The sequence below is a fragment of the Mustela lutreola genome, chromosome 8 (genome assembly GCF_030435805.1).
Source record: "Mustela lutreola isolate mMusLut2 chromosome 8, mMusLut2.pri, whole genome shotgun sequence".
Classification (NCBI taxonomy): Eukaryota; Metazoa; Chordata; class Mammalia; order Carnivora; family Mustelidae; genus Mustela; species Mustela lutreola.
Window position 1 is genome coordinate 135,909,604 of NC_081297.1, and position 22,216 is coordinate 135,931,819.

The 22,216-nt window shown below is 40.8% G+C and overlaps 1 protein-coding gene across 4 annotated transcripts in view; it reads left to right on the plus strand.

Moving 5' to 3' along the window:
• The window catches only part of TCP11L2 (t-complex 11 like 2), a 41,856-nt gene that overhangs the window by 14,937 nt on the left and 4,703 nt on the right, over positions 1-22,216 (plus strand). For 3 of the 4 annotated variants that reach the window (XM_059186747.1, XM_059186745.1, XM_059186748.1), the window contains exons 4-9: positions 541-661; positions 1,933-2,153; positions 3,380-3,516; positions 15,324-15,511; positions 15,734-15,915; positions 18,584-18,756. In XM_059186747.1, coding sequence (XP_059042730.1) covers positions 541-661; positions 1,933-2,153; positions 3,380-3,516; positions 15,324-15,511; positions 15,734-15,915; positions 18,584-18,756 — 1,022 coding nt within the window. Of the gene's footprint in view, positions 1-540; positions 662-1,932; positions 2,154-3,379; positions 3,517-15,323; positions 15,512-15,733; positions 15,916-18,583; positions 18,757-19,459; positions 20,446-22,216 lie in introns of those variants that run through there. The other variant, XM_059186749.1, reaches the window with a different exon arrangement.

Sequence of the window (22,216 nt, forward strand, 5' to 3'; positions counted from 1 at the left end):
TTCTATTGTGAGCTCTTCCTAGGAAGGTTCTTGTTTCAGCAGTCTGGTCTGGTTGACTTTAAATGGGACATCTAAACTGTGGTTGGCAGCAATTCCCATGCATGTCTGCTTGGGCCAATCTGTTCTATTCTGTGCAATGAAGCTTCAGCTGTTGAGGAAAGAGCAACTTTGCCATCTCATCCCCAAAATCTAGAACAAGTCTAAAGATCTATAGAGTAGCTAGGTAAATTATGGCATCTCCTTAAGACAGAATTTTATGAATTTATTGAAAGCTATAGCAAGAAAGCCCTTTTAAAATCTAGGAAAAACTCTTAGGACAGAATATTAAATGAAACAAGTATATAATATACCTACTGGTTATCCTCAACTATATTAAAACAATGCATTGAACCAGGGAAATATGTCAAAAGATTAAAAATGACATGGGCCATTTGTTCTGTTTTTTCCCCCTTGCGTTTTCTGAGATTTTTACTATGGACACATTTCTTTTATAATCAGGAAAAATAATGCTTATTTTTAAAAACAATTTCCTTCCTGTAGCTTAGCCAGTCAAGTGAAGCACATTGTCCACCAGGCCTTCTGGGACGTCCTGGAGTCCGAACTGAATGCTGAGCCTCCCGAGTATGAACATGCCATCAAACTGTTTGAAGAAATCAGAGAGGCAAGTTGATGTTGTCTGTATTGATTAATAATTTTTTTCCCCAAAGGCTATTTTTCTGTCCTCCGAAGAGTATTGGAGATTCTTTTCAGAAAACTGAGTAAGTTCAATCCCTAGAAGGGTGGTTTCCAAAATGCACTTCCTGGAGTGGGGGGTTGCTAGGGAAATAGGACAGTGGAAGGAGTGCAGGACAACGCTTCACACACACAGTGGTGGTCACAGTAGTTAAGAGCGCAGACTGGAGAGCTAAACAACCTGGTTTAGTGACAGGCTAAACAAAGGCTTTCTCTCCAGGAGTTCTAGTGTCCTGAGTACTTGCAGGGTAATTGTAAGATTTAGATGATATGACAGTTAAGGTTTTAACTGACATTCACAAAGCGTTTGCTCTATGCCAAACACTAGATGATTCGTTTGTTGTTACCATAATGCTGTGTTATTCTTTCTGAATAAAAAGAAACCAAGTTCCCTTACTCACCCACGGTTACACAGCTTTGAGGGGTAGAGAGGGACTTGAGCTGAGGCACTCTGGCTTAGAATCCGTACTCCTATGCCATGTGCTGTGTGTGTAAGCATGGTTTTCACTGTGTGGTGAATACTTAGGATAGGTTGCTTGTATAATATATAATAAATATTTTATTTATTTATTTATTTTTAAAGACTTTATTTATTTACTTGAGAGAGAGAGAGAATGAGATAGGTCAGCTGGAGAAGCAGACTCCCTGCCGAACAGGGAGCCTGATATGGGACTCAATCCTGGGACTCCAGGATCATGACCTGAGCCGAAGGCAGTTGCTTAACCAACTGAGCCACCCAGGTGCCCCTATATAATAAATATTTTATATGTAAAATATACTAATGGAGCTCATGGGGTATTTCCATTTGATCTTCTTTAAGGGGTTCTTGTGGACCCATGATCTGCAACTTGTTCTTTCTTTGCGTGGTTTAAATGTAAACTTTTTGAAGTTATTTCAGTAATATTTCTTCCTTGCCAATTGGTTTTATTCTGATAGTTTCAGTAACTTCCATGGACTGGAGGCTGGGGTGAGGGGCACTTTAATTCAGAAGCTAGAGCTTTCTTTTTAGAGTTGAGGCACTAGAGTACTCCTCTGACCCATCGTGCTTCTGTGGCATCCAGGGCATTAAAATATGCACAAGGAGCTTAGTCATCTAGACACTGAAGTTAAAACGACAACCCTTATTCACATTAAGGGTTATTAACGTTATTCATTGTTAACCCTTATTAACAATGCTATTAACTTTCCTTTCCTATGTAGACTCTTCTCTCTTTTCTGACTCCTGGTGGCAACCGACTTCGCAACCAGATCTGTGAAGTTTTGGACACAGACCTCATTAGGCAACAGGCTGAGCACAGGGCTGTTGACATCCAAGGCCTGGCCAACTATGTCATCAGTACGATGGGAAAGCTGTGTGCTCCCGTGCGAGATGATGATGTCAGAGAGCTGAAGGCTACCAGCAACATCGTGGAGGTGCTGAGGTTAGCACTTTTGCTGCTTGCATTTTCTTTTCTTTTTTTCAAAGATTTTATTTATTTATTTGACAGACAGAGATCACAAGTAGGCAGAGAGGCAGGCAGAGAAAGAAGGAAGCAGGCCCCCCCACCAAGCAGAGAACCGATGCGGGGCTCAATCCCACGACCCCGGGATCATGACCTGAGCCAAAGGCAGAGGCCCCAACCCACCGAGCCACCCAGGCCTTCCTGCTGCTTACATTTACTGAGAGTACCTTTGAGTTCATTCAAAAGGGAAGTGTGGGGGACAGGTACGTAGGTGGTCCAGTCGGGTATGTGTCTGATTCTTGTTTTTGGCCCCAGTGGTGCTCTCAGGGTCATGAGATCAAGCCCTGAATTGGGTCCCATGCTCAGTGTGGAGTCTGCTTGAGATTCTCTCTCCCTCTGCCCCTCCTGATTGTTCTCTCTCTCTCTCAAATAAATAAATATATATTTTAAAAACAAAACAGAGGGGCGCCTGGGTGGCTTGGTGAGTTAAAGCCTCTGCCTTCGGCTCAGGTCATGTTCCCAGGGTCCTGGGATCGAGCCCCACATCAGGCTTTCCTGCTCCGCAGTGAGCCTGCTTCCTCCTCTCTCTCTCTTTCTCTCTCTCTCTGCCTGCCTCTCTGCCTACTTGTGATCTCAAAAAAAATTAAATAAATAAAAATAAAAACAAAACAGAAGGGAAGTGTGGCAATTGAAAACCCAATAATAACTGGTCTCCCAAAGGAATCCTTGATCTTAGAAGAAAACCAGATAAGCAGAGCTAAGTATTTTTGTGCCTTACTGCCCTGTCCTTTTTTTCCCCTCTCTATCCTCCACCCCCAAATTTAGTAGGAATAGAAACCATGTACACTTTGTTCAGACTCCCTTAAAATTTCAGGGGTTTCTAATGAAAATTCCTTCTTGAATCTTCTTTGTCTCCTTAAGATTCATTGTTTATACTTCTTAGTGTCTATTAGTTTATGGCCAGGTGTAGTGGATCAGCTGGAAGTATCATATTTGCTAAAGCAAATACTCTTGAGATCTGTGAAGGATACATTGGAATGCACATGTAGTGCCTTCTATGAAAAGTGACCTTGCCAATGGCAGTTGGAATTTCAAAACTATTTGGGGATGTTTATTGTTTCCAGTCTGTAAAATAGGTCACGTTAATGAATTTCAGCTTAATTTCTTAATCAGCTCTCTAACTATTCTAACTCTAAAATTTTTAGACAAATATTCCATGTCCTGGACCTCATGAAAATAGACATGGTCAATTTTACAATTAGGAGTCTTAGACCACATCTTCAACGCCAGTTGGTGGATTATGAGAGAACTAAGTTCCAAGAAATTTTAGAAGAAACTCCAAGTAAGTACAATATAATGTATATATATTGAGGTTAGATGGAAATATGATATTTATGTTTTTGATGTCTTAAGGAATATCACTAAAGAATTTTGGCATTTCTGTTAAACATTTTTTTTAACTTCTAAAATAGACATCACAAATTTATCACTGTCTGCCCATGTCCCAAGAACTGTGCCAAGCACTATTCATTTCTTCATGTATTAAAAAATATGTATTTATTGAGCACCTGCTGTATTCCAGACACTGCTTAGTTGCTGTGAATACTGTAGTGAACAAAACAGTGCTGTGACCCCCCAAGGAGCTGACATTGTAGTAGGCATGGCAAGCAAACAAATAACATATATTGTCAGATGTGTTAAGTGCTATGACGAAAAGTAGGGAAAAAGGGCAGAGAGCAGTGGGGCAGGAGTGGTGGAGATGGTGTTTTTTAAGATAAGTTAGACTGGGAAGACCTCACTAAGAAGGAACATTTGAGCAGAGTTTGGAAAGGAAAGAGGAAAGGGCATGAGAACGTGAGCAAGGAACATCCCAGCCTGAGGGAGCTGCATGGGCAAAGGCATGAAGCTTGAAGTTGGACAGACAAGGGCAGACAGTGTGGCTGGAGTAAAGTAGGCAAGGAGAGAGTGGGAAGAGAAGAGGCCAAGAGGTAGGCAAAGGTAGGTCCTAGAGAGCCTTGCTGGGAAATGAGCATTGAGAGTTGAGTCCAAGTGTGATGGGAAATCATTGGAAAGTTTTGAGCAGGGAGAGCAACATGGGATTTTCATTTTTAAAGACGACTCTGGCTTCCGGGTAGAGAATAGCTCATACCGGAGCAAGGAGAGAAGGAAACAGGGACACCAAGGAGGTGGAATTGCAGTTGCTACAGCAAGAACCAATGGTCCACGTAGCAGCAGTGGAAGTAGAAGTTGAACAAAACGATTTGCTGAAAGTTAGATGAAGGTGAAAAGGGAGATGTTGAAGATGATGCTCAGGTTTTCACCTGAGCAGCAGGGTGAGTAGTAATGGCTGTTTGTGAGGTGGCGCAACTAGGGGAAAGCAGAGGGAGGTGGTCCAGAGGCAGGGTTCGGCTTTAGATATATGAACATGGAGATCTTATTTGGTATCAACATGGTCAGGTAGGCCTGTGGATATGAGAAACTAGAGTTCGGGGGAATGGCGAATGCTGGGAGTATACATTCAGGACTCACTAGTATATTTATTTATAAAGCCATGAAACTGAATAATCACTAACATGTATAAAATGTTTACCACATGCTAAGCACTTTACCTATATGAGCTAATTTGATCTTTGCAATAATTTTAGGAAATTGCTCTCCATTTTATGGATGAAGAAACTGAGGGATGGACAGGTTAGATCCCTTGCCTCCATGACACAACTTGTAAGCTGTGGGGCTTAGACTCACCCAGGTGGGCTGGCTACACTGTTCATGCTCTTAGCCACAATATTGCACTAGATGAAATTACCTGGGGAGTGAGTGTCAGTACTAAAGAGGACTGATTTGGGATTCTAGAGCATCTAGGGCTTGAAAAGAGGAGTAGGATCCAGCATAGGTGACTGTGAATGAGTAGCCAGGGAGGTGAAGGAAGCCAGGAGCTGGTGATATTCTGTAAGAAAGTGAACAAAGCATTTGGAGAATGAAGACATAATCAGCTGTGACAAGTGCGAAGTGGTCAAGGAAAATGGAGGCTTGACCACTGGGTATGACTGCATGAGGATTTTTGGTAACCCTGATGGGAGCAGATTCATGAACTAGTGGGCATTAAGCTGGACTCTAAGAGGTGTCAAGAAAGCCTGGGAGTAGAGAATGTGATACCTCAATGAAACATCACAGTTACTTAGTTAAATAGGTACTGTTATACCCTTGATTTCACAGGCAAGGGATTTGAGATGCCAGATGTTGCACAGCTGGCAAAGGTCTGGCTTACCAGATTCCCTCATTGCCACTAGCTTCTGGGCTCTTAACACTAGCTTCTGGATTTTAATTCACTATGCTATAAGGCTGTTAGATGATCCCCCATCCCTCATGGACTGAGCTTTTCTGTCAAGCTAGTCAGTGTGGTAGCTTTATTTTTATGTAAACAAAGGCAAACAGGTACTACTTTTAAAGGGGCCCCAAGAGTCTGGGGCATGTCCACGGAAGAGGGCCTGGGTGGTGGAGGGTCATAGGAGGAACAGACCATGAAGCTGAGCACATTCTGTTTGGTAACAAGGAAATACACATGAGCCATGAGCACTGCCTTCCTGTTGGTACTGATTCAGGGACTTTGGGTTAAGCCCTGTAGGGCAGACTTGGATCCATGGAGGGAAATCACAGGCAGAGTTTTGATCTTTTTAGCAGCTGGAGCTGTTTTAAGCTTGGAATGAGCCTCTTTATCACTATTAGTAGTCAGTGCCAGCTATCATTTTGTTGAACACTTATTATATACCAAGTCCTTACTATGTGCCAAATGTTTTACCTTTGTTAGTCCATCAAAGCCTCACAAAGTCCTATGAATCTGGCACTGTTATCACTCACTGTTTGTAAATGAAGAAATGGGGGCACCTGGGTGGCTCAGTCAGTTAAAGCATCTGCCTTTGGCTCAGGTAATGATCCCAGGGTTCTGGGATCGAGTCCCACATTGGGCTCCCTCTCTCTCTGCCACTCCTCCTGCTTATTGTCTCTCTCTCTCTCAAACAGATAAATAAGTAATCTTTAAAAAATATATAAATGAAGAAATTGAGGTTAAAGTACTTACTCTAGGTGACTGCTTAAAGCCTAGATGAATCAGACATGTCTCTGCCCCAAAGCATGTACATAGAACTGCTACACTACACTGCCTGTCTTAAATGAGATACTGACTTTCTTTGGGAGACCTACAGAGGGGGCGCTAGCACTGAGTGGCAGATAAGATTAGATGACTTCTAAGAATCCTTCCACAACAAAAATTCTATGACTTTAGGGCTGGGAAGAGAGGGATTAATGGAAATAGAACCCTACATAGAACCTGAATCTGAAACCTGAACTACAGTAACTATGTTTGTAGCAGTGTTTTCCTTTCTAGCATTTTATTGACTGCTTTCATTTGTTCGCCTGTGTACATATGTCTACGTACGTGTGCCAGTATCTCTATGTCTTGAGTCAAGATAGCTTGTCATCTGGAGGAAATTCCTTAATATTGGTTTGAGTTATAATTTTGTTCATCTTAAATTGTTTGTTTCTGTCCTTAAAACCCAGGCTTTGTGACCTGCAAATCATTTGTACTTTTCACATTGACTTGGATATTTTCAGAGATTTAAGAATAGAATAAATCCAGTTGTGGATATAGGTCATTATTGCCCAGCTCTAAATATGTTCCCAGAGAAATCGAGAGTCCAGGAAGCAGAGTGTATGTCAGCTGTTAATTATATCCTCAAGTCGCTCTGCCAAAAGTCGGTCACTGTGCCCTAATATCAAAATAAGAGCCTCACAGTAACATGCAGAAGGACAATAGGGTTGGATTTTTGTGTGTACATGATTTTTTATAAAATAATTACTGCAAAAAAATGCAGAGAAGCACTCTAGATTTCTGAATTGACTCCAGAAAATATTTTGCCGACAGAGAAATTTTATATAATTGTGTGATTTTAAAGTACACCCCAGAAAGCCTCAGACAATGATTGGATACAGGTACTGAACATCAACAGGATAACCACATCAGGTCCAGCAACTAAATTACCTGTGGAAAGAGTAACAGATTACCCCTCAGGGACCAGACCGCAAGTAATTTCTAAGATACTCAGAAAGAGAAGGTTTTTATTTATTTAGGTAATATCTTGTGTCTGATAGACACAATGTTCTCATAGAACTTCATTTTATGTGATTCTTTCAGAAATCTTGTGGGACATAAATACTTTCCAAAAACACATCAAACTGCATTTTCATTTTCTTTGCCTGGCGCTCAGGACATTTAAGAACTACTTATGGAACATTGTGAAGATGAGCAGACTGATGCTTTGCAATGGCCTGTCCAAACACCAGAGAGTCACACAGCTAGTAAGTAGTAGAGCTAGGACTAGAAGCCAGTCTCCTACATCCAAGTTGAGACTGAACCAAGCTGCTGCTTTGGCTGCTTCCTTTGGATTTTTCACTTTTGTGTTATGTCAGCTGGGTTATAGTTGAAGCAGCAGAAACCAACTCTGAGTGATTTAGCAAAAAAGGAAATGAATGGAAGCACGGGGGCAGTTCGCCGAAAAAGCCAAAATACCTGAGCCTGAGCAAGGCGCCAGAAAACCAGGAGAGCATCAGGAATCTGGGAAGGGAAAATAAGGAAAAGTTCCTAGCTCCATCATCAGAACAGCTAATGTGTATTTTAAAATGGCCCATCCTTGAATACTGTAGTCACCATTCAGATCTCAGGAAAGTTTGATGGGCATATGACTCAGCTAGGCCGACCCATGGTCATGGGGTTTGCCTGGTCAGGGGCCTCTTAATTGATATTTACAAAAGAAACCATGGAGGGAGGGAAAACAGTATCTCAAAGAAAGCAGTACCAAGGGCTGCTTGGCTGGTTCCATCATGTGAATCTTGATCTCAGTGTCATGAGTTCAGGCCTCAAGTTGGGCAGGAGCCTTGGAAAGAAAACGAAGGAAGGAAGGAAGGAAAAAGAAGGGAGATGAGGTATTGCTAGATATAATAGAGCAGGTGTCATGGATAAAGGGAGCTATATTCTTCTAACTGGAAATTGAAGAATTTAGTCTGAATATTTTTCCAGAAGATTGAAAATGGGAGCCATCTAAAGCTTTGCACAACATCAGGGTCTTCCAGTCCCATAATTCTGCAGCAGTCTCTTAGTTTATAGGAGCACTGTCTGCTCAGAATTATACAGGCCATTTCCTAGATCCAGGATGTGGAGTTGTTGCCCTTTTAGAGGTCATTCGGAGTTCATACTTAAGAACCAGATTTCATGCTTAGGTACCATACTAGAAATCAGCAGAGATGGGAATTGGATTCCATGAAGAATCCATATGGGGATACCTTTAATTCATTCATCTTGGAAGGCTCAGCTGCTAAACTCATTCACACTAAACTGGCAGATTTTACAGGACATCCCCCTGTCTGCTATTTGTAGCACTAAATAGCACAGTCGGTGGCTTTTACGTGATATAAATCTTCACACGTGTGTGTGTGTGTTTAGTGTTGATGAAGCTTTATGCAATTCAACCTGCACTTACTAGATTTAGATTCAGTGACTCAGTTGGCCAACCTGTAACCTATGTCCCTTTTTTAAACTTCACTGAAATGCACTATCTGTGCAAGACAGTGTGCCCACTTGAAGTATGTGGTTTCATGAGTTTTGACAAAAGAATATGCTCCTGTAACTATTACTACAAATAAGATATAAAGCATTTCTGTCACGCCAAAAAGAACCTTCTTGCCCTTTGCAGTAAACTCCCCCATTGAGGTAAAAACTGATAAAATTTTCATCATTGTAGATTAACTTTGCCTCTGTTAGAACTTCATATTAAATGGAATCATGCTGTGTGTCCCTTTTTTTTTTTTTTTTAAAGATTTTATTTATTTATTTGAGAGAGAGAAAGTGAGAGAATGAGAGGGGAGAAGGTCAGAGGGAGAAGCAGACTCCCCATGGAGCTGGGTACCCAATGTGGGACTCGATCCCGGGACTCTGGGATCATGACCTGAGCCAAAGGCAGTTGCTTCACCAACTGAGCCACCCAGGCAGCACTGTGTGTCACTTTTTTGTCCAACCTCTTTTACTCAACATAAGGTTTTTGAGATTCATCCGTGTTGTGTATTTATCAATAATTTGTATTACTGAGAAGCATCCTGTTATATGATTGTACTATACTTTGTCTGTTTACCTATTGATTGACATTGGCATTGTTTCCAGTTCTAGGCCACTATGGATAAAGCTGCTGCGAATACATATGTATCAGTATTTGTGTGTGCACATAGTTTTCTTTTCTCCTAGGGTTAACACCTAGGAGTAGAATGGCTGGGTCATTATGTTAAGTATATGGTTAACTTTATAAGAAGCTGGCAGTTATTTTCCAAAGTGGTTGTGCTATTTTACCAAAGTGATGGTGCTATTTCACCATCAGTATATGAGAGTTCCAACTGCTTTACGTTTTCACCAATGCAAGGTATTATTGGTCTTTTAAATTTTACCTTTTATAGAGGGTGTGAAAGTAGTATTTCACTGTGGTTTTTATATACATTTACTTGATGATGAATGATGTTGGGCATCTTTTCATATGTAAAATAGCCATTTATCTTCTAATGTGAAATGTCCAGTCAAATCTTTTGCCTGTTTTTAAACTGGGCTATCTTTTTATTGAATTGAAGCACTTTCAATATATTCTGGAAATAAATCCTTTGTCAGTTTTATATGAAATTTCCCCCATCTGTGGCTTGCCTTTTTCATTTTCTTTTTTTTTTCTTTTTTTTTTTTTTAAAGATTTTATTTATTTATTTATTTGACAGAGAGAAATCACAAGTAGATGGAGAGGCAGGCAGAGAGAGAGAGGGAAGCAGGCTCCCTGCTGAGCCGAGAGCCCGATGCGGGACTCAATCCCAGGACCCTGAGATCATGACCTGAGCCGAAGGCAGCGGCCCCACCCACTGAGCCACCCAGGCATCCCGCCTTTTTCATTTTCTTAACACTACCCTTTGAAGAAGAGAAATTTTTAATTTTGGTGAAAACCAAATCATAAAATTTTTCTTTTATTTGTGCATTTAGTGATGTGTCTACAAAATCTTTGCATATCCCAAGGTCATGAAGAATTTTTTGAATGTTTTCTTCTAGACATTTTTATAGTTTTAGGCTTAGGAAGCATTTCAAGATAATATATTTCAAGGTTCACATTTTTCCATATGTGTATCCAGTTCTAGCACCATTTGTTCAAAAAGATTATCTTTTCTCTATTGAACTGCTTTGGCATCTTTATTGAAAATCAATCAATGATACATTTGTGAATCTATTTCTGACCTCTTTATTATTTTCTTTGTAATTGAAATATAATTTATATTCCACAACATTAATTTTTAAAAGTTTATAATTCAGTGGCTTTTAGTATATTCATAAGGTTATATAACTATCATCAGTATTTAATTCCAGAAGATTTTCATCACCTTTAAAAGAAACCCCATGCCCACTGCCAGTATCTCCCTAGTCTTCCCTTCCTTTAGCTTTTGATAACCCCCGGTCTACCTTCTGTTTTTATGGATTTGCCAATTATGGGCATTTCATATAAATCAAATCGTGTAGTGTGTGGCTTTTTGTGTCTCTTCTTCCAATTAGTATAATATGTTCAAGATTTACCCGTGTTGTAGCTCATACTACTACTTCATTTTTTTTTTTTTTTTTTAAAGATTTTATTTATTTATTTGAGAGAGAGAGACAGTGAGAGAGAGCATGAGCGAGGAGAGGTCAGAGGGAGAAGCAGACTCCCCATGGAGCTGGGAGCCTGATGTGGGATTTGATCCTGCGATTTCGGGATCATGACCTGAGCCGAAGGCAGTCGTCCAACCAACTGAGCCACCCAGGCATCCCATACTACTTCATTTTTTTAATTGGATTCTATTCAATCCTATGATCTGTATGTCTTCCCTTCACTAAATACCACACAGTCCTGATTATTGAGGCTAAGTCTTGAAATCAGGTAGTGTTTGACTTCCATTTTTGTTCTTCTTTTTCAAAATTGTTTTGTCTTTGTTAGGTCCTTTGAATTTCCACATCCATTTTTTTTAGTATATGTGCTGCCGAAGCGAGCACTCCACATCCATTTTTAATTAGTTTATCAGTTTCTGCAGAAGAGCCAGCTGGGTTGGTGATTGGAATTATGTGGATTTGACATCTTCACATTAATAAGTCTACTAATTTGTGAACTGGATATCTCAAGTCTGATTTATTTGAGCAGTATGTTTTAGTTTTGGTGTACCAGTCTTGTACTTTTTTTTCCTCTAAGATTTGTTTATTTGAGGTGGGGTGGGCCAAAGGAGAGGGAGAGAGAAACTTAAGCAGACTCTATGCCAAGTGGGGAGCCTGATGTGAAGCTTGATCTCACAACCCTGAGACCATGACCTGAGCCAAAACCAAGAGTCCGATGCTCAACCAACTGTGTCACTAGGTACCCCTCCAGTTCTGTTCTGATTTTGTTCAATTTAATCTCATTTATTTTATGTTCTTTGATGCTGTTATAAGTGGTATTTTGTAAAATTTTTATTTTCTAGTATATAGAAATACAATCAATTTTTGAATATTGATTTTACATACTGAGAACTTGCTAAGATATTAACTTATTAATGCTAGTAGGTTTTTAGAATATTCCTTCAGTTTTTCTATATATACAATCATTTTGCCTGCAAATAAACAGTTTTACTTCTTCTTTTTAAATCTATGTGCCTTTTATTTCTTTTTCTTGCTTTATTGCACTAACGAGGACATCCAATCAAATGTTCAATAGCAGTCATGAGAGAAGGCATCCTTGCCTTTCTAGGGGAGGAATATTCATAATTTGACCATTAAGTATGGTGTTAGCTGCAGCTTCTCATAGATGTCCTTTTCTGTGTTGAGGAAGATCTGTTTCTGCTTTGCCCAGAGTTTTTATCTAACTAGATCATATGTTAAATTTGGTCACATGCTTTTTCCATATCTAATGATGGGATGGGATTTTTTTTCTCCTTTATTGTGCTAATGTGCTAAATTACTGTAATGGACGTTTTTCTAATTAAAGCAACCTTGCAATCCTGAAATGTTTATCCCACTCCTCCTTGGTCATAGTGTATTATTTTATCTTGCTAATACTTTACCTTGCTAATGCTTCCTTAAGGATTTTTGCATCTGTATTTTTGGAAAGAGATCGTTTTGTAATTTTCTTGTAATGTGTTTGTCTGGGTTTGATATCAGGGCAAAGCTGGCCTCATAAAAATGAGTGAGAAGTCTTCCCTTCTCTGTTTTGTGAAAGAGTTTACAAAAAACACTTTGTCTTGATTTGTGTGTACTGTGTACATTAGTAAATGTTTTACAGTGGGGAGGGAAAGGTAGCGGTGGGCCTGTGGGACCAATCCGTCTGTCAGTGTGAAGACGACTATTTGAGCAATTCTTTAAGTTGATGTTTACTTCCAGAGATGGTGAGTTAAATTGGAAACCTACCAGGTCACTCATGCCAGACACAGAGAGCAGAAGCTTTTATTTATATATTTATTGCCATTATTTATTTATTTATTTGAAAAAGAGAGAGAGAGAGCATGTGAGAGAGCATAAGCGGGGGAGAGGGAGAAAGACTCTCCGCTGACCAGGGAGCCCAATGCAGGACTCAATCCCAGGACCCTATGATAATGACCTGAGCCTAAGGCAGATGCTGAACTGACTGAGTCACCCAGGTGCCCCCAGGAGAGCAGAGGCTTTTAGAGCACCCAATATGTGTCAGGTACCACTAGAAAGATAATCTGAGTATTTTCCAAAGCAAACGTGGCTGCCAAAACAAAGCCACATTTCACATACCTATCATGTGATGCTATGAATTAAGTCAAAGGAAAGAGAAATAAAAAATAAAGATCATTTATTGGGCTCTTCAGTGAATGAGATGAAATTGAGAGGAACGTGCATAAAATATTTAATAATAATTTTTTTTAAAAAAATAGAGAAGCTGTTTTTTAGTTAAGCTGTGCAAGAGAAATGACAGCCAGATCAAAAATTCAAAGGTGGGGACGCCTGGGTGGCTCAGTTGGTTGGACGACTGCCTTCGGCTCAGGTCATGATCCTGGAGTCCCGGGATCGAGTCCCGCATCGGACTCCCAGCTCCATGGGGAGTCTGCTTCTCTCTCTGACCTTCTCCTCGTTCATGCTCTCTCTCACTGTCTCTCTCTCAAGTAAATAAATAAAATCTTTAAAAAAAAAAAAATTCAAAGGTGGGTTCTTTGAGAAGGGAGAGCAGGGATGGGTCAGTACAATCAAGAAAGGCTTCCCACAGGAAGAGAGACTTAAGCTAGGCCAGTAAAGACTGGCAGGATTTAGATTTAGAGAACCAAAGGTAGTTTCAGGGGGGGTGAGGCCAAGCCTCCCTAGCAGGAAACCAGAAGCGTGTATTGGTGGAGAGTAAATTCAAGTGCAGTTCTCCTGGGCCTTCACAGTTCCTAGGAAATTCTTAGGTAAATGCTCCTGTAAAGCCATTGCCTGTTCTTGTGTTTCTCCCTCCCAGTAGACTAAGAGCTTCTTGAGTGCACAAAACAGGTTTACTCATCTACGAATCCCTAGCACTTGGTATAGCACCTAGGGTACATTAAGTGCTCCGTTGTCATTGAATAAATGAGTGAATGAAGAGACTTCCTGCTTACATGAAAAATTGACAGTACTTGTATCTCATGGGGGTTGACCTTGGTTTTGGAGCCACATAGATCCATCAGTGTACTAGCTGGTGGGAGTAACATCTCAGCAGGTAGATTCCTTAGAGGAAAGCTGGTGTTTCATTCTGAGCTTGTGCTCTTTCTGCTTTACTAGTTGTACTCAATTCTGGCTTCAAGCTAGGATCACCTGGGGTATTTAAACACAGTTGCCTGAGCCCCATCTCAGACTGATTAAATTGGAATCTCCAAGAGCTGTGCCCAAGATCTTTCTTTTCTTTTTAAAGCTCTCCAGGTGATTGTAAAATCAGCCAGGATTGAGAACCACTATGGTACACTGTTGCTTTGTTTGAGATAACTAAATGGGCTTTTAGATGTGTCAGCTGTAAATGATTAAGCTTGCAGTGTAAATGCTTATTAACCCTACATTGTAATTATATCCACCAAGATTTCCTCTCTCTCTCTCTCTCTCTCTCTCTCTCTCTCTCTGTTGGGTGTCCTTTAAACAAAAGACCTCAAGTCTTTTACATCTCTATGAACAGAACTAGAAAAACCAAGAATATTTGCCAACTGAGGGGAAGCAAAGTTGTGAAATTCTCGGGTGGTGTTGCTGTTGTGTGGCAAACATTGCTGCTCACAGATTACCCTGGTTCGAGTGCTGGGTCTCAGGAAGAATTTCAGGGTCACTATTCTTTATTTCATTCTCTGGTGCTTTTTAAAAAGATCTGCATCTGTGTTCATTCTGTGTGTTTTGTTTTTTTTGTTTTTGTTTTTGTTTTTTTTAGCAATTTCCACCTCATAAATTCTATCAAATACAGTTTTATAAGAAATGTGTAAAAAACAAAATTGTTTTTAGGGGGGGCCTTAAAACTGGATCAAAAGTAAAATAAATTGTGCACATTAGCATGAATGTGCATTTTGAGAAAGGCATAATTCTAATCAGATGCTCAGGGGGACCCAGGACCCAAAAATGTTTAATAATCAATGCTTTTAGTCTGAATACCTTCTCTGCCAAAATTCAAGGTCATGTGTGAGCTGGCTCCTGCCTACCTACCCGATGCCATCTGCTACCACTCTCCCTTGTTCTCTATGGACCGACAATACAGATATGCTTGTAGCATCCAGAATGTGCCATATTCTGTCACTGTTCTGGGTTTTTGTATGGGTTGTTCACCTGGTCTGGAGTGACAGTCCTGTCCTCTGTTTGTTTTATATCTTTAGGCATCACTTACAGAGCTTTTCCTATTCGACTCTGTCTTGGACAATGTTTGCTCCCTCCACTCCCACTGTACCTTCTTGGATTTATTCTATTTTGCGTAATTGTTGGTTTACAGCTCTGGCTTCCCATCTGGACTATAAGCTCCTTTAGGGGTGTGCCTGTCTTAGCATTCATGCCCAGCCCCTCACTTAACCTCTGTTGTTATGTAGAATGCACAAAAGGGATCTAAGAGCTGTAGGACAAACATACGGCCTTTTTGTTTTCAGGTGCTCTTGATCAAACTACAGAATGGTTAAAAGAATCTGTAAATGAAGAACTACTTTCTCTTTCTGAGACTGCTTTAACTCCTGGGGCCGAAAATAGCTCTAAGCCAAGCCTGAGTCCTACACTGGTGCTAAATAACAGTTATTTAAAACTGTTACATTGGGATTATCAGAAAAAAGAATTACCAGAGGTGAGTGTTGGTTTTTTTTTTTTTTCCCTTCCCTCAAGTTCTCCAATATTTTAATTCACAAGTTCTATCTATGCATCACCTGGTCTGTCTAGTGTTGCCTGTGGTTTAATGACTTTCCTGAAATCAGACAGAAATGGGAGTTTGGATGTAACATTACTTGTTTTATATTTTCATGGTATTGAGCTTCCCTTTCTATTTTTACATTTAAAATAAACATGCTAGACACTCATCACAGATGGAGCACGTCTTCAGGAACTGACAGAAAAGCTGAATCAATTGAAGATTATTGCCTGCCTGTCCCTAATTACCAACAACATGGTGGGTGCTCTTACAGAAGGCCTCCCTGAGCTTGCAAACAGGTTAAAAAGGATTTCAGCTGTTCTACTTGAAGGCATGAACAAAGAGTAAGTTCCAAGTGTTTCCAAGTGCTCATCCTCGTGTTAAGTCTCGGAGTGTGTTTCAGAGATCATGAATAATCCTGGATGTCTGGGTGTGGTATTCAGGACTACTTTAGAGAAGTTTATCTTACACCTTCTTTTTCTAGAATTTCTTTTAATATCTCTGAAGATGTCCTTTCATAAGAAGGGAGAGATCTTTTCCATGCCAAGTGCCAGGGTGAGTGTCCTATTTCCACTTAGGATGGGCATGTCTAAGAGCTCTTCTTTGACAGTTTCTTTGACACATTTCTTTGACAGTGCTGTGGAACAAGCAAACAAAACCCAGAATTCCACGCCGAGGGTTTAGAAGGCCCTCTCAGGGAGGCTTCCTACTCAGTTGTTCTGACTCCATAATTTTTCCTGCAATGAAATGTTTACCAACTTCTCTGATCCAGACCGCTATGAACTCTTTGGTAGAAGTAGTGACATCCTGTCCTTCAGAGATATTGCACAAGTCCAGTGAAGGTCTTGTTTTTTGCTAAATTCATTGCCCAGGATCAGACCTTGGATCTCATTTGGATCATCCTATTGTGAATCCTGTCCAAGTCAGAAAATTCCTAATCTTAGTCAATGACCAGATGTTTTCATTGGTCTTACATGGGTCAGCTTCTCTTGCTGGTTCCCCTTTAAGGTGTTTTTAAGGCCTTCCATTGTTCATTCCTGTCTTTGAAGGGAGATGCCTCTCTCCCTCCATCCTCCTCCCCATTACCCAGAAGGCACATAAGATTACTTGATAAAATCCTAGAATATTAAGAGCCAAAAGGAGCCTGGGTGATTACAGCATCCAAAGTTTTCAAAAAGAGAATAGGATTTACCTTGGGCTGCACAGCGAGAAAAAAGGGAAATCAAGGGCTGAGGTCTGGTCCAGCTGTGTCAAGGCCCTCCCCTTCCTACCATGTTTGTGCGAGCCATCCAGGCTCATTTACTTCACATTCCAGGACACAAGACTTATAACGAAAAGAAACCTTCTCTAGGTTTGCAGCTGGTCTTACCTTAGCATCTCCCCACACAGGGTAACTATTACTTTCTAGAAATTTTTTTATTAAGCCTTTAGAGAACCCACAGAGCTGTTTTAAGTATTCATATAAAGCATATAGCAAAGTGGTTACTGAGAAGTCAAGCTTCAGGTCTGACAGACCACAGTTTAAGTCCCAGGTGTGCTATTGCCTGGTTAGGTACCCTTGGACAAGTTCCCTAATCACTCTGAGCCTCATTTTCTCACTTGAAAAAAGGGATAATTGTGCCTACTTCCCTACTTACCAATGTGGGAACTTAAGATGATCCATTGTGAAGCACTTAGTACAGGTGTTTGGCCCATGATGCTTGATAAATGTTCACCTTTAATAACTAGTTAGTTGTTAAATCGTCGTCTTTATAGAAGTTCTGCCTCTCCAATTGCCTTATCGTTTTAATTCCTCATGCCTGCCCACCCCTGTTCTCTTATCCTTTAATTCCCATTTTGCACAAAGTTATATTAAAGACCATTTCTGGACAGTGAGAGGCTGTTTGCAATCATCGTTCCCCAATAGTGTGGACCCAACACATGCCCTTTCTAATTGCCTCTTTTTACTTACCTCTTAAATAGCCCATTGCCAGTTACTTTTTATGGTTTTCTGGGATTTTTGATTGGGTACTTGAAAGTAACAATAGGAAGATTATCTTTGATCATAATAGGTCAAGAATTTTAGGTAATTTGTCATTATGGTATTAACCTCTAAATAGGTTCATTTCTTGTGGGGTTTTTTTTTTTTTAGATTTATTTGTTTATTTTAGGGGGAGAGAGAGAGAGATCATAAGTGGGGGGAGGGGCGGAGTGAGAAGGGAAAGAGAGAACCTCAAGCAGACTTCCAATACAAGCCCAATAGAGGGCTTGATCCCAGGACCTTGGGATATGACCTGAGCCGAAATCAAGAGTTGGCCACTTAACTGACTGATCCACCCCCTTCATTTCTTGTTTATTTTATTTATTTATTTATTTATTTATTTATTTATTTGACAGAGAGAGATCACAAGGAGGCAGAGAGGCAGGCAGAGAGAGAGGAGGAAGCAGGCTCCCCGCTAAGCAGAGAGCCTGATGCGGGACTCGATCCCAGGACCCTGAGATCATAACCTGAGCCGAAGGCAATGGCTTAACCCACTAAGCCACCCAGGCGCCCCTCATTTCTTGGTTTTGATTGGTTTTATAGATTCACTGTTTGGGCATGGGTAATGGAATTGATTCTTCATTCTGTAAATAAAGATTTAACAAAAACAAAAAAAATCTATGAATGAATCTGCTCAGACCAAAGGGTTTGTTTTTAAGAAGTAAATAGGTATTTTCTTTTCCTTTCTGATGGTCCTGCAGGAAATTGGGGTTGCAGACTTATTTTCAGGGACCACCTTTTCTGACTCTGCTTTTCTAACTAAACAGCACCTTCAGAATTGAATGGTTTTAAGCATTTAAAAATCTGCTACACATAGGGGTGGTACCTGGGAGAAGTTACTATATTCTAAGTTCATGTAATAGAGGTACTTACTGTCTGTGTAAATGAAAAGTGACAGACATTTGAACTAAGTTGATATATTAAAAAATGTTTAAAAACTGCTGAATAAAAAAAACTATTCCTAATGCAATTTTGTTTTATGCTTTTTTAAGGACCACTAACTTGAAGGAAATCCTGAATTCTATCGGTGCTCAGACTTGTGTTGAGATTAACAAGGCCCTGGCGGAGAGAGGTTTATCCATTTTGAATGCTGAGGTCCAAGCTAATCTCATAGGCCAATTTTCAAGCATCGAAAAGGAGGGCAATCCTATCTGGTCCTTGATTGGTGGGTCCTCATGTTTTCATTGGTTTCTGCTTCAATTCCAATTTGCTTTTAACTTACTGGTTTTGACCAATGTCAAGTGTCAGTTACATTTTTTTTGTCTTAAATAGATTACCTACTCCTTTTGGAGAATAAATGTTGAAAATATAAAGAAACAAATTGTACTTTCAAAGGTTTGGGACTCGCTGCTGCTTCTGTGTGTATATGTAACTGTGGGGGAATATTCCAGGGCTTTCTGTCTTATACCCAGCCAATAGATTTTTATGAAGAAAATACCATAGTGCTACCAATATGTTAAAATCCTAGATCTATGCAACAATCCAAACCAGCTGGCAGTGATACCAGTTCTGCTGTGAGCTAGGCTAAGTAAGCTGAGGCCTCTTTCTTGGCCAGGCTCAAAGAGACAATGAGCAAAGAGGCTGTGGAACTGGGGGGCATGATGGTGGGCTTTTTTTTTTTTCCCTTTGTACTTAATCCCTAGGCAAGTGTCTGTCTCCGTGTCAAGTTGTGTTGGTGAGTTGGGAAAATGGAGAATGCATCAGTTAGGACTCTTTCTAATACTTGTGATAGAACTGAACTAGTGTAAGCAAAAAGGAAGTGCATTTTCTCATGTAACCAACAAGAGCAGAGCAGGGCTGTCTCCTATATGACTGAGTCAGAGAGCAGACCGTGTCACTGATACTAATTTCCCCACCTCCTCCCTCAGCACTGCCTTCCTTGGGCTGGCTGTCTTCACAGATAGACTCTCTCCGTCGTGGCAAGACAAGCTTCAGCTCCAGACTGTATCTTTCCATATTGAAGTCAAGTGAAAAACAAGGTGTTGGCTTCACTCTTAGCCCAAATAATGACCCCAGAATAGAGCCTTATCAGCTTCAGCCAGCATGACTGCAGGTCAAGTCACATTCTTGAATCGGTCAAGGTGGCCAGAGGGGAAGGAACCGGAGCTTGAGACGTGTGTTCAGTTCTTGGAGTCAGGGTGAGCCGACTTTCCCTGCAACACCTAGTCTGAGAGTAGGGAAGAGAAGATTTGGCCCAGACCAAATTGGGTGCTTTGGCCAGAAGAAGGGGGAGAAGGTGACATGGGGCACAAAGCAAGTGTGTACTACAGAGAGTGAGGAATAAAGACCAGAAGGAGGAAAAGAGCGTAGAATTGGAACTGTGGACTAATCTGCAAGTTTTCAAAGTACAACGCTAACTTCCCTAAGAGTATAAATACTTGTCATCATTTTTTTTGAGGCTCTCACATAGGTCTCTCATTCCTAACCCTGGGGACATGGAATGCTGGAGATCTAGGCCACTAAAAGCTCAAGATTTTAAACCATTCCCAGAAAGGAGTAGTGTTGGTAGCAGTACTGTGGGCTACCAAGAGATGACCCTGAATGACAATGACAAACACAGGGCTGAGGCCTTCCCTGTATGCCTTCACTGCTGATTCCTGTGTGTCCTCATGGCCTTGGTCTCCAGCAGAACAGCCCATCCCTGGGAGGAGAAGGGGCAGACTCTCTGCAGTCTCTGCCGTATACCACTAGCCCCACGAGTATACTGGCCTCATGAGGATGGAATGCATGTCTCTTGCCTGCTATGTCCCTGAACCAGGCTGGACCCACAGATGGCATTTAATAAATACAGTTGACGCTTGAACAAAACGTGTTTGAACTGCACACGTCCCCTTATATGCAGATTTCCCTTGATATAGTACTGTAAATGTATTTTCTCTTCCTTATGATAGTCTTAGTAACATTTTCTATTCTCTAGCTTATTTTATTATAAGGATAATGTATATAATACATATGCAAAATATGTGTTAATGAACTGTTAATGTTATCAAGAAGGCTTCTGGTCAATAGTAGGCCATTAGTAGGCTTTTGGGGAGTCAAAAGTTATATGTAAGTTTTTGACTGCACGGGAGGGGTCTGTGCCCCTCGCCTCCAATTATTCAGGAATCAACTGTATTTGTGCAAGGGGTGAGCGTGTCATAGACTTACACAGGGTGAGTACCTCACATAACCGTCTGGCTTCAGACTAGGGACTCTCAATGAGCCAGTCTGACTCTAGAATTCATATTCTTATCTACTCCGGCTGGGCCCGGTAGTCGGAACTGGAGCCCTGCTGTTGGTTGGCATGGTGGCCCGAGTGTCCATGTGTCCTCTGTGCCCTTGCTTTAGATAAGGGAAGCACTTGCAATTTCAGAAGGGAGGGAGCTGGGGTGCCCCACCCCAGGGTAGCCGCTTAAAATCCAGTAAAGCACTTTTTTTTTTTTTTTAAACCCAGCTATCCCCAGTCCAACCTTCCTGCTATTTTGCAGACTGAAAGCATTTTTAACCTCATTCAAAGTACCGTTGCCTAGAAACTAAAATGACTCATTTGAGCAGCTCTCCTTCGACTCTGGAAGCCAAGGGCACGCCTTTGGCAGGGATTCAGTTTGGCTGCTCCTAAGTGGACAGACGCTTCTGTCATTTTATTCTTGGCCTAAAAACTGACTTGTCTGCAGAGGAGACAGAAATACTTTCTTCAAATGCATATGCTAACTAGGGAACAGTTATTTCTAGATTACCTTGTCAGCATAATAACAGTTTTGAAAGAGTTTCTTTCTTTAAACAATCTTTCAGTATGGTGTTGGGACCATATCTGTGATAAAAGCAGATCTGGGCTCCCAAGCGTCAGGCAACCAGTCTAACGGGAAATGTAGTACACAGTTGACTCCTAATTTTCTGCTTGTAGCAGGGTTGGAGTAAATTAAGCACTCAGAGGAGCCCAGGAACATAAGAAGGACCAGTTAGCCTTGGTTTTTCCTTTCCTGTTTGTGGTACCCATAGTCTGCCTCTTTTTGGTCTTTTTTTTTTTTTTTTTAAGGTTTTATTTATTTATCTGAGAGAGATTGGGCACAAGCTGGGGAAGGGTGTTGGGGAGAGGGGAAAGAGACTCCCAGCTGAGCACGGAGGCTGACACGGGGCTCAATCCCAGGACACCAGGCAGACACTTAACCAACTGAGCCACTCAGGCAACCCATTCCGCCTTTTGTTCTTGAAGTGCTGTTTATTTATAATAGGATTACAACTCCCACTATGTTTTTAACCTTTTGAAAAGATAACTAGAAAAAGTTTCTTTCAAACCAGCGTTCTTCAAATGCATATGATAACTAGGGAACAGTTATTTCTAGATTACCTGCTATGTGGATTATTTGCATGCTTGTAGCTATCTGTTTTTTTTTTTTTTTTTTTTAAGTAATTTTCAGTTGTCTAAGTGATACATACACGAATGATTTGTTCTTGTTGACAAATCATGGGTGACATCAAGTCCTCTTTGGCTGCCCACCCTGTTCCTCCTTGACTCTGTTGGTTTCAGTGGGATGTACTCACTTTTACAGAGCTTTTTCATTCCATTCTCACTTTAGTTCTGTCAGCATTTGTGATGTGCCTGCCACGTGCCAGACCAGGGATATAAAGATAAGAAAAGACACAGC